We start from the raw sequence: 12,390 nt of genomic DNA, 5'->3' as shown, positions 1-12,390 counted from the left end.
ACCATTCATTCATCCACACGTCTGGGCGATTCATCTTCTCCTGCGTGTGTTCTGGACTGCGTGAGGAACCCGGAGAACCCCTGGAGAACCTGGAGGCTCCAAAGCAAACATCACGTCCTAATTATTCACTCGACGTGATGAAGGACCCAGATCTCCGTCCAGATTCCCGCCGACGGAGTCCAACTTGTTTGTCGTTAAATCCCGATCAGATCCGTTGTTGATGTTGAACCGGAACCAGGTCCCTCCGCTAATCTGGCCCGTCGCCGCGGCAACGCAGCCGGTCGCCGCGGGCGATCCGCCCGGACCCGCTCGGCCCGTCACGGAAGAAGAACAGCGACCCGACGGGAGGGAGGGGGAGGAAACCGGAGCCGTAATGGCCGCCCGCGCTAACACCCGACGCTAGCTAGCTAGCTAGTTAGCCCGCTAACAGAGGGAAAACAAAACACGGCGTCTGATTGGTTTAGAAGGAGGAGGCGGCACAGCGTGTCCATAGGAAAAAACATTTTATTGAAAAAAAGGTCTTCAGTTTGGAACAGACTGGTGGAATGTGTGTGTGTGTCGCTTCATCCTCGGCTCTCCGACGACTAAACCGCCGCAACCCGTCGTCTGGTACTGAAAGGGGGGTCACAAAGGTCGGGGTGATGTTTGTTTTTTTTTTTGTTTTTTCAGGGAGGGGGGGTCGACGTGGTGACGGGTGAAGAAATCAGAACTCGTAATACTGCGTTACTTACAAACTGGACCGAAATGCAAAAAAAAAAAAAAAAAAAAAAAAAAAACACGGGTGGAGACGAAAAAAAAAAAAAAAAAAAAACAATAAATATTTATGGTTCACACTTTTTTTTTTTTTTTTCGTTGTTATGGCACAAATATGCAGCAGTCGGTTTGGCAACTTTTTTTTTTTTTTCTTTTTCCTTATTTTTTTTTTTTCTTTTTTCGAAAACCAAATTACCATGGAAGCAGTGCTAAAAAAAAAAAAAAAAAAGAAATAAAAAAGGTGGAGAGCGAGGGATGGGGTGGATGGAAGAGGGGGGGAAACGGGGGTCGGTGGGCTCACCCAATCGAGCGCTAGCTAAAATACATAGCAAAAAATTCAAATTTTATACAAAACGTCTCGCTTTGAAGAGTTTTTATATATATATATTTATATATATAAAAAGAAAAAGACCTAAAAAAAAAAAAAAAAAAAAAAGAAAAAAAAAAAAAAAAGAAAAAAGAAAGAAAGAAAAAAAAAAAAGAATTCGGTCTTTTTTTTTTTTTTTTTTTTTTTTTTTTCCCAGCGTCGCGCTCCGGTCGATATTTACATCGGCTGCTTCCGCAAGAAAAAGTAGTTCCTCTGTTTTTCCCCTCTTTTGTTTTTCCTCTCCCCCAAATAACTTTTCTAAAAATGTGAATAAGGCTATTATAACAACCCGGGATCCATATACAATACAAACATTAATGTATTTACAGTTTTTTTTCTTTTTTTCTTTTTATTTCTTACCTACAGAATTACGGTGCAAAATTACTGAGTCATGTGACCAAAGGGCTGACCATACGAGCAAGGCATTTTACAGTGGCCTGAGGTGCTTTCCCCATAGCACGCCGGCTAAAAAAAAAATAAAAATAAAAGATAAATAAAAAAAAAAAATAATAAAAAACAACCTCCCGCTGTACCGCCGCGGCGTGGAGGAGGAGGCGGAGACAAACCAGAAAAAAAAAAAAACAAGCCACGCCCCCTCCTCCTCCTCCCGCGGCTAATGTCGGGAGAGCGCTAGCCGCTAGCAGCTAAGGAAAAGGACGCCAGATTTGAAAGAAACTAGTATAAGATTGTCATATTCTGCCGCGGGACAGAAAGCAACTGAACAGAGTGTGTGTTCATATGTGTGTGTGTGTGTGTGTGTGTGTCTACGACTTAAATACCAGCTCAGGTGTCGTACATATATATATCATCACAGCTTTTTTTTTTGTTGTTTTTTTTTAGTACTACGGCAAAAAACGGAGAATCTAACGCGGGGGGGGGGGGGCAGAACCGCAAGGTGTGTGTGTGCACGTGTGTGTCGTACTCTGTTAGCGTGTGTGAGTGTGTTACGTCTTTCGGTGCGTTAAGAACACTTTCCATAGGCGTTTTTTTTGTTTTGTTTTGTTTTTTTTTTTTCCTTTTGCGTGTGTGTGTGTGTTTTTTTAAATAAACTAGTATTTTTTTTTTTCATTTATTAATTTGTTTAATATTACGTGTGTGTGTGTGTGTGTGTGTGTGTGTGTTTTCCCTCGGATTTTAAAAAAATAAATAAGAATTGCATATTTGCAGATTTTTGTCGCCTCTTAGAGGCACAAACCTCATCATACAAGGCTTGGCTTTTTCGGTGAAAATATATATTTATATATATATATATGTATTTATATATATATATATATGTTTTTGTTTTTTTTTTTTAAATGATGCTATTCGTGATGGATGTCGATGCGGATGGTTTCCCGGGCAACGGCTCGCGCCGCCGCTTTACCGCGACGCGTGGAGGTGTGAGGCGCGAATAATAAAAACTAAAACTTAAAAAAAAAAAAAAAAAAAAAACTCGGGGCACGCACGCATGCAGCGGGAACATGGAGGATGTGTGTGTGTGTGTGTGTGTGTGTGTGTGAGTGTGTGTGTGTTTCCATGGCGATTGAAGCTTTGGGAGATGCTACACCGAGTGTGCGGGAGTCACAGCTACTCTGCCCTTATGTTTACACCGACGTGAGCTAATGTCGACCAAGATATCCAAATAATGAAACGTCTACATTGCATAATGTTCTCTTTATATATTAGCGTTAGCGCTTTAGCGCATTAGCGCGTTAGCGCATTAGCGCGCCGTCCGCCCAACACCGCCATAAATAGATCCGTTTTTTTTATGTTGTTTTTTTTTTTTTGTTTGTTCTTCGGCATCTCTCCGTTTAAAGAAAAAAATGTGAAAAATGTTCCAAAAATAAAAATAAAAAAATTAAAAAAATGACAGAAGAACGATATGGAGGCGGGGCTTAGAAACAAAAATATGGATGTTAAATTGAAAACTTCGACGGCCGTGTTACTGTCAACAAACAATGACACGATCAGGTTATAAATCAATAATCGTGTGTAACCGGAAAACGTGACCCTTTCATTGATAATATAATCAATAATAATCGATTGATACTCCTATTACACGTTTATTACCGCGTTATAATTACGTAATAAATGAACTTTGGATGGCTGTTACATTTCCAATTTAAAATTTTTTTTTTTCCTTTTACAAGCTCAATAAATAAATTTAGAAACGTCGCGAGTCACCTAGCGACCGACGTGATCTCTTGATGCATCCCATAATTTATTGCTCATTATTTTACAGTTTCAGTGAAAAGGAAAGAAAAAGAAAAAGAAATAAAAAAAACAAAACACAGGTAACAGCATCGCTAAAAAAAAAAAAAAAAAAAAAAAAAAAAAACACATTAACAATAAATATCTCATTGTTTGTTAACAGTAAAATAACAATTAAAGTCTGATTAAATATCAATTGATCATTTATTGACAGTGATTATAGTTTGGTTTTTAAAAAAAAATAAAATCACAAAGTGGGAAAGATGGGATGTCGGGGAAAAAAAAAAAAAAAAAAAAAAAAAAACGTCTCTGTGCTTTTAAAAAAAATAAAATAAAATAAAATAAAAAACAGGAGAGCACGTCGGGGCCCCCCAATCTTAGTCGGGGTCAAAGGTTACAGTACCTGGAGGAGCTTCAGGGACGTCGGCACCCCCGTCTCCGACTCTAAGGCCAACTGGATTCTCTTATTGCCCCCCTGAAGAGCCTTTTTTCCTTTATTTTTTCCAAATCCCTCCTTTTTTTCCTCGGAAAGCTCGGAAACGGCCTCAAAAAAGTGCTGCTCTGTACGAGAACGTCCGGTCACATGACCTCTATTGTAGTAGCATCCACTGGAGGTGTGTGTGTGTGTGAGGGTGTGTGTGTGTGTGTGGTGAGTCACTCCCTCCGGAGAAAGTCCACCGGAGATTTAAAAAAAAAAAAAAAAAAAAAAAAAAAGGTGCAGGATTTTTTTTTTTTTTTCTTTCCCCCTCGTTTTTTATTTTCGTCCGCTTGGCGAGGGGGCGGGGCTTAAAAAAAAAAATCACACAGTTTTATTTTACTTCCCCTGCTCCTTTTTTTCCGCATGTGTGTGTGTGTGTGTGTGTGTGTGTGTGTGTGTGTCCTCCGAGTGGCGAGTCCCTTCTTCACCTCCATCTTCCCCCCCGACGTCCGTCCCGCTTCCTGTTTCGCCTCCGCCGTTTATTTTGTTTCTTTATTTATCGCTTAAAGAAAAAAAACAAAACAAAAAAAAAAAGGGGGCGGCGGCCATCTTGCTCCTAAGCTCCGCCCCCTTCCTCCATCTCCAAGAATAAGGGGGGGGAAAAAAGGGGAGGAGTCTGGGTGTGACGGGCGGCGCCGAGGACAAAAAAAAAATAAAAAAAATAAAAAATAAAGGAGAGAAGCCCCGCCGACTCTTTTCCGACTCAAGCGGCGGCGGCGGAAAGGGGGCGGGATTGTTCCACAGGCTCCGCCCTCAGACCTTGTAGTAGATGTTGGCGGGGCTCTGCGGCGGCATCTCCTGCACGATGTAGACGGGGTGGCCGTAGTCGCCGCTGACCTTCTCGTAGTGCGGGCAGAAGACGCTGTCTGCAGTCCTGAGCGGGATGATGATGTCGCTGGGCTCGGAGCCGTTGTTGTTGCCGCCGCTGCCGCTGCGTTTGGGCGTGGCCAGCGTGCTGAGGGACAGCGTGGTGGCGTGCTGCGGCGAGTGCTTGCGGTGCCGCCGCCGGTATTTGAGCAGCAGCAGCACCAGCATGATGATGATGATGATGAAGATGACGCTGCCCGAGGCGATGGCCACCAGGATGGCCACCTCCGAGCCCAGGGGGCCGGTCTTGTCGTCCGTGTTGCTCTCGTTGCTCTCCCGGGGCGCCACGCCTGCACGCAGAGTGTAATAACCGTGTAATAACTGTGTAATAACCGTGTAATAACTGCGTACTAACATGTAATAACAGTCATAACATTAAATGCAACAACCGTGTAATAATGTGTACTCACATGCAATAAGCTACAATAACATATACTAACATGTTACATGTTATGTTCTTACATGTTACTACACATTTATTACATGTTAGTATATGTAACATGTTATTGTAGCTTATTATGTAGTAGCATGTAAGAACATAACATGCAACAACTGCGATAACATACAACGTAACATGCAATAGCATGTAATAAGATGTAATAGCATGTAGTAAAGTGACATGGCATGTAATAACTGTGTATTAACATGTAATAAGATGTAATAACATGCAATAACATGTAATAAAGTGTAATACCATGCCATCACATGTAATAACTGTGTATTAATATATATACTAATATGTAATAAATGTGTAGTAACATGTGATAACAACGTATCATGGAACAACATGTAATAAGATGTAGTAAAGTGACATAGCATAACATCGCCACGTAATAACCGTGTATTTACATGTAATAACATGTAATAAAGTGTAATAGCATGTGCTCACCATGTGATAACTGTTTACTAACGTATACTAACATGTAATAAAGTGTAATAGCATGTGCTCACCATGTAATAACTGTGTACTAACATATAGTAACTTGTAATAACATGTAATAACTGCAATAACATGTAACATAACATGCAATAACATGTAATAAGCTGTAATAACTGTGTGGTGACATGTAAGAACATATAATGACACGGAATGATATGTGATAACATGTAATAAAGTGTTATAACATGTGATCACCTTGAATAATTGTGCATTAAATTGTACTCATATGTAATAATATGTAATAACATGCAATAACATGTAATAAAGTGAAATAGCATGTAATCGAACATTTAAAAACGTTGAAAAAAATGTAATGACGTGTAATAAATGTAAATAACACATGAAAACTAAAAAAACGCCGTCCAATTGTTTTCTTCATTTCTTACATTCACTTCCAACTCTAAAATATGATAAAGCCCTCATCGCCATGGAAACGCTCCCCTTTTCCTTCCCTTTCTTTGCTCCGAAGCCTTTTCCTCGTACGGAAAAGGTCGCGTTCGATCGGCTCGCTTTTCTCGACGGAGACCTTGACAGGAGGACAGCGAGCGCACGTGTGTGTGTGTGTGTGTGTGTGTGTGTGTGTGTGTGTGTTATGAAGCCGAGTTGGGGGCGGAGCTTAACGCCGGCCCAACGCCCACTTAGATAAATTGCATTTTGAAAGTGGTGAAAACGCCGTTAAATATTTTTTTAAAAGCGCCGGCTTCATAAATCGTCCTTCGCCGCCGGCGGACGGATTAACGCGACCCCTCTGGCGGCGTGGCGGGGGAGGGGCGGGGCTACAAGATGGCAGCCGGCCCGCGGCGAAGGACCCCTTCGCTTGTTTTACAAGCAGATTAAGCGGACGCCCATCTGCTCGCGCTCGGTGGCGGAGAAAGACGAGGAAGACGGCGGCCGACGCTTCTTTTTTTAACCCTTTCTGAGCTGGTTTTATAAGGGGAGAAAAAAAATGTTTGCGATTTTTTTTTTTTTATTAAAATAAATAATTCATTCCTTAACTTTATGTATTCTTACTTTGTTGAACTGATTTTTTCAATTTTTTTTTAGTTTTTTTTTTTAATTTTTTTTAAAAGAAATTACACAACAATCTCCGATATATCTTGTTTGTTTGTTTTTTTTTGCTGTTTTTTTGTTTAACACAGGATGGGACGTGCCCTCTCTGCGCTGTTTTTACAAAAGGAGCAAAAAAATGATTTTTGTGATTTTTTTTTTTTTTTTAATTAAATTAAATAGTTGATTCCTTAACTTTATGTATTCTTACTTTGTGGAACAGATTTTTTTAATGTTTTTTTTTTCTTTTATTTCATTTTTTAAAACAAATTACACAACATATCTTCTTTGTTTTTTTTTTTGTTTGTTTTTTTAACAGGCTGGGATGCACCCTTTCTGTGCTGTTTTTACAAAGGGAGCAAAAAAATAATGTTTGTGATTCTTTTTTTTAATTAAATTAAATAATTGATTCCTTGACTTCATGTATTCTTACTTTGTGGAACTGATTTTTTCACTTTTTTTTTTTCATTTTTTTAAAAGAAATTACACAAAAATCTCCGATATATCTTGTTTGTTTGTTGTTTTTTTTTGTTTAACACAGGATGGGACGTGCCCTTTCTGCGCTGTTTTTACAAAAGGAGCAAAGAAATGATTTTTGCGTTTTGTTTTTCATTTTAAATTAAATTAAAGAAATTATTCCTTGACCTCATTTAGTTTCACTTTGTGAAACTGATTTTTTTAATTTTTTCTTTGATTTTATTTAATTTTTAAAACAAATTACACAACAATCCACGACATATCTTCTTTGTTTTTTTTTTTGTTTTTGTTTTTTTAACAGGCTGGGATGCGCCCTTTCTGCGCTGTTTTTACGAGGAGAGCAAAAAAAATGATGTTTGCGATTTTCTTTTCTTTTTTAAATTTAATTAAAGAAATTATTCCTTGACCTCATTTAGTCTCACTTTGTGAAACAGATTTTTTTTTTTTCTTTGATTTAATTTTTTTTTTAAACAAATTACTCAACAATCCATGACATATCTTGTTTCGTTTTTTTTTTTTTTTAAACAGGCTGGTGCCTCCGCCCTTTCTGCACTGTTTTTACAAAAGGAGCAAAAAAAAATGTTTGCGATTTTATTTTATTTTTATTAATTTTTTATTAAAGAAATGATTCCGTGACCTCATTGAATCTTACTTTGTGAGACAGATTTTTAAAAATTCTTGTTTGAATTCATTTAATTTTTTAAACTAAATTACACAATTATTATTTTTTTTTTTTTTAAACAGGCTGGCATCTGCGCCCTTTCTGCGCTGTTTTTACAAGGGGAGCAAAAAAAAATGATGTTTATGATGCTTTTTTTTTTTTTTATTGAATTAAAGAATGATTCCTTGACCTCATTTAGTCTTAATTTGTAAAACTGATTTTTATTTTTATTTTTTTTATTTTATTTCATTTTTTTTTTTAAAACAAATTACACAACAATCCACAACACATCTTGTTTTTTAAAACATTTTAGCGTCCGCGACTTCCAGCGGCCGGGGTCAAAGGTCACACCCGTGACCCGGAAACAGGAAGTCGGGCCGCGACCCCTCGCGACTGCTTTTATCACCCGACGGCTTTAACTTCCTGTTTCTCTTCTTCTTCTTCTGCGGAAATTGCTGATCTGATTGGGTTTCGGCGGAGGGAGACCGAGAAGCACAACAGGAGATAAGGAAACCGGGGTGACGGGTGTATGTGTGTGTGTGTGTGTGTGTGTGTGTGCAGTGAAAAATAAGGCATCGTCTGCGATCAGATCGTGTTTTTTTTTTTTTGTTTGTTTTTTTTTTTTTTTTGCGGGAAAGCGTCACGTAAGCGGAGGAGATAAATGGAAGTCGGGCGGAGGAGGAGCCTGAGGAGCCCCTGAGAGGGCGGAGATGCCGATCAAGCTTTACGGTAACATTCAATTACCGGGTGATGAATGGCCGACCTTTCTCCCACACACACACACACACACACACACACACACACACTCCCGAGTCAACCCTCTGTTCTCACCTGGTTTCTCGTCCACCTCGTTGGAATTCAGGATGTTGGTTTCGCTCGGGGGCTTTGGTGGCCTGGTGGGGTCGGCTTTGGGTACAACGGGATCTGTGGGGTCTGGAAAATAATTTAGGGCGACACGGTTAGCACCCCCTTTTCCACAGGAGAGCTGCTTCCACCCTCAAGAACCCCACTCTCCACCCCGGCATGGAAAGTTGACGCTTGTACCCTCAGCCTGGAAGTGCAGAAGTACGTAAGGTTGGACCTCGAGGTGGGAGAACTCTTCCTATCCCGCCGCCGTCTGACTACCAACTCCCGGTCTGCATACGTGAGTGTCCTTGAATAAAGACACCGAACCCCTGAGTTGCTCCCGACGGTATGCTTAGCGCCTTAAGCCATCTCTGCCACAATCTCCACTGGAGTGAATTTGTGAACGCTATCTAGGGATGCTATCTACATGCCGTTAGCCGTCCATGACCTCGGAACACTCGGCTTCCCTTGACCGGCGCGGCCAATTGGCACTCTTTTCCGGCTAGCGCGTGTTTAATTTGCGCAATCCATCATCGCCAGAGACAAGCGGCGGGTCTCGGAGAGACAAGCTTTCTGTGGACAGCTCCACTGCAGTTGCCCAGAACAACAGCATACATCTGGAAAGCTGATTGGAGGCAACCCTACGCCCATAAAAGGATGGAGAGAGGAATCACACCCAAAGAAAGCCTTTCAAGTGGTCCCCACCTTCCTTTGCCAACTTGGAGAACCCAGAGTAGACTACGCCTGGAGCAGCGGAGGTCTGGTACTTTGAATTAGTTGTGGATCTGTACCAAGTCTCACTTCCTGGAGTGGACTCATGCCCCCCAAGTGCAGACCACAGGACCTGGCAGAACCCGACCAATCAGCTGTGCCCGTTTTTGGCAAAATTAGCTGACTCCATCTGCATTGTTGACATCCCTGCCAAGTTTACATTTCTGCCTGAATCCTATCTCGTATTTACTTCATACTTGGATTATCCTGTTTGGCAAAAAACACGTTTCCACGAAGATCCGCCCTTCGGATTTCTTGAAAGGGATCCGTCGCTCTTTCTCAAGGCGCTCTGTCGTTTCTGGGACACGACTGCACGATTGTCACGCTTCTTTCGCCAGACACCTAGCAGCGTGTTCAAGGAAGAAGACGCAAACAAATCGGAATGGACGGCGTAAAAGATGGCGCCCGTGTCGGTCCTCGCAGAAACGCCATCTGTGCGTTGCCAATTGTGCTTAAGATGTTGGCCTATCGAAGGATCTTAATTTCTTTATCTTGAATGGGATTTGATTTCCAGACAACAAGCGGCGCTAGCGAGGGGAAACCTGGACTTAGCAAGGAACGGAATGGCACGAACTTGTCGAAAAACTGTGCGCCTGAATCCAGAACCAGCAAGGGGGTGAGACGGGGATCCTGTTTTGCTTGGCGTTCGGAGCTTCGTGGGGCAAACGGGTTGGACTGAAAGCTTTATGTCTGGCGAGCGACTTCGAGGGCAGGCTCAGAATCGAGGGAGTCTCTTGCGTATCCGCCAAGGGGAGTGGACCCTATCGGCTTGCAGGCGGACGTGCCTCGGGATGTTGTTGTAGCCTTTGAGGAATTCTGGTGGATCTGCCCTGAGCAGACCGAGTAGACCAGAAGTTCCAAAATAGACGGAGATTATTCTTCAGGAGACGAGGAACGGTCGGAGATTAAGAAAAGGAAATAACGTACAAGAACTGCAGATAACTCAGAAAAGGGCAAAAATGGAAAATTCTTTTTTTTTTTTCGGTCATACCGAAGTGTGGAAGAAACCGTCAAGTCCAGATCGGGGCTACCTTCTTCCTGCTCTTCCTCAAACCGCCTTACCTCACGTCCCTGACACATGTCCCTCAGAGTTAAGACCTGCTTACCGCTCACGTGCACAGTGGGTTCACCAGGCCGCGGCAATGGCCAATCACAGGGGTGGCGGTTGGATTCACGGCTCCTCCCGCATGCATGCCGAAGTATCCTCGGGCTACCCAAAGGCGCTCTGGATGCCGTTGTTAGCGAAGCTTGTGAACGGGCCATACGAGTTGAGACCACTTAGCATACCGAGCCATAACGAGATGTTCGACAACAAGAGCAGATGCAGGACTTGGCAAATACCCGGCGCAGGGACCTTTCAGAGATTGGAAACTTGTAAACAATAACTATATGATCCAGATGCATGTTCTCTGAGTGGTTGTCCAGACCACACTGGATCTACAGACTCACCGGCAAAATCTGGCAGTTCCATCCCCAGCATCCTCCCACCCAGATCTTCACCATCCCTCCTCTGTCCGCGTCCAAACCATTTCAGTCTGACTTTATCTCCAGAACATCTACCATGTTCTGTCCCTCCGATGGTACTCCTGATCCTCTCCATCCTCCTCACTCCCAAAGAGGAACCTTCACATTACCATCTCTGCTGCCTCCAGCTCTGCCTCCTGTCTTCTCATCAGTGTCTCCAAACCAGATAACAAGGAGAGTATCACCTCCACCTTCTCCACCTCTCCTTTCATGCTGATGGATACTCATATATCACACCTGACACCGTTCCCGCCCAGTTCCAACCTGTCCACACATGCCTCCGCCCGTCTTCTCCACCCTTTTCATCGCTCTGGACACTTGACCTCTTTACTTCCACTCTCCCACTTGGGTCCCTCTCGTTGACAAACATGTATCCTGTCTTGTCTAAGCTCTCGACTCCAGGAGATACCTCCGCCTTTCTAGATCTTCCTCCACCCGCTCCCTGCTTTTCACTACACATCACAATGCCATTTGTAGAGTTTGTGGAGATCCCCGGCAAACCTCATTTGTCAGCCCGAACACTACTTGTATGCCTGAACACCTACCTCCTGGACAAAGATGGTGGCTAGTGCTGCTGTTGTTACTCTCTTGTTTAGAAGTTAGGCTACATGTTTGTCCCTTGCTAAGCCAGCCAACCGGGAGCAAGAGGGACTCAGGTCTCCAGACAACCTTCTTGATGACCAGGAACCAGTAGAAAGAGACACCCAAGTGTACCCAAATCCAAAGTCCCAAATTTCCCCAGATTTCCCAATTTTCAGCTTCTGCTAGCAGTCATGTGGCCTTAGCGGGAAGCGGCTAAAAACAGGAAATGCCCAGAACTTACTACAAAAATGTATTTCCCGAGTATCGAGAACAATTCTGGTTCAGTGAATTTATCGTACAGTCAATTATTGATCAAAATAAGAAAAGCTGATTGGCCGCTCCCGGTATGACTTCCTTCGTGCCGAGTCTCGTCAACAGATTTGTCGAATTCCCTTCGTTATTATTATCAATACAAATGCGATCGACTGATAGGCTGCCGTCCACGGTGGGCTCCTGAACCGATATCGGTAATATCCGATCAATTTCCGATGATTTTCCGATCATCGATGGGCGGGGGGGCGGGGGGGTCAACATGAAATCGGTACTTGAGGTGGCTGGTTTCCTCAAGAAGCATAAAGCATCCTGGATTCGAGCGACGCTGAGGTTTGTGTTGATTAAAGGAGAATTAGTGTGTGTGTGTGTGTGTGTGTGTGTGTGTGTGTGTGTGTGTGTGTGTGTGATTGGGGGGGATCGACCTCCGGAAAAATCATCTCGCTGGGTGGCGACCGAGCGACTGATTTATGAGTAATTATTGCAATAATTAAGACAGAGATCCGGTCTGATTGTAGCGTTTCCTGCGTGTGTGTGTGTGTGTGTGTGTGTGTGTGTGTGTGTGTGTGTGTGTGTGTTACCAGAAATGATGCATCTAAAGTAAATTTGCATGTGTA

The 12,390-nt window shown here is 42.6% G+C and overlaps 1 protein-coding gene across 1 annotated transcript in view; it reads right to left on the bottom strand.

Moving 5' to 3' along the window:
• Window positions 1-3,718: 3,718 nt before the first annotated feature.
• efnb2a (ephrin-B2a) overlaps window positions 3,719-12,390 on the bottom strand; it is a 34,501-nt gene continuing 25,829 nt past the window's right edge. Inside the window, exons 4-5 of the mRNA XM_086147740.1 lie at window positions 8,612-8,713; window positions 3,719-4,945 (exon numbers count right to left, since the gene is read on the bottom strand). Of these exons, the coding sequence (XP_086003866.1) occupies window positions 4,542-4,945; window positions 8,612-8,713 (506 nt within the window). The 3' untranslated portion in view covers window positions 3,719-4,541. The remainder of the gene's footprint in view (window positions 4,946-8,611; window positions 8,714-12,390) is intronic.

Source organism: Fistularia commersonii, chromosome 6, assembly GCF_037954325.1.
Source record: "Fistularia commersonii isolate RoL2024-O1a breed Wild chromosome 6, RoL_Fcom_v1.0, whole genome shotgun sequence".
NCBI classification, from domain to species: domain Eukaryota; kingdom Metazoa; phylum Chordata; class Actinopteri; order Syngnathiformes; family Fistulariidae; genus Fistularia; species Fistularia commersonii.
Note: the sequence above shows the minus strand (reverse complement) of the source record. Positions and strands in the feature narration are given on the sequence as shown.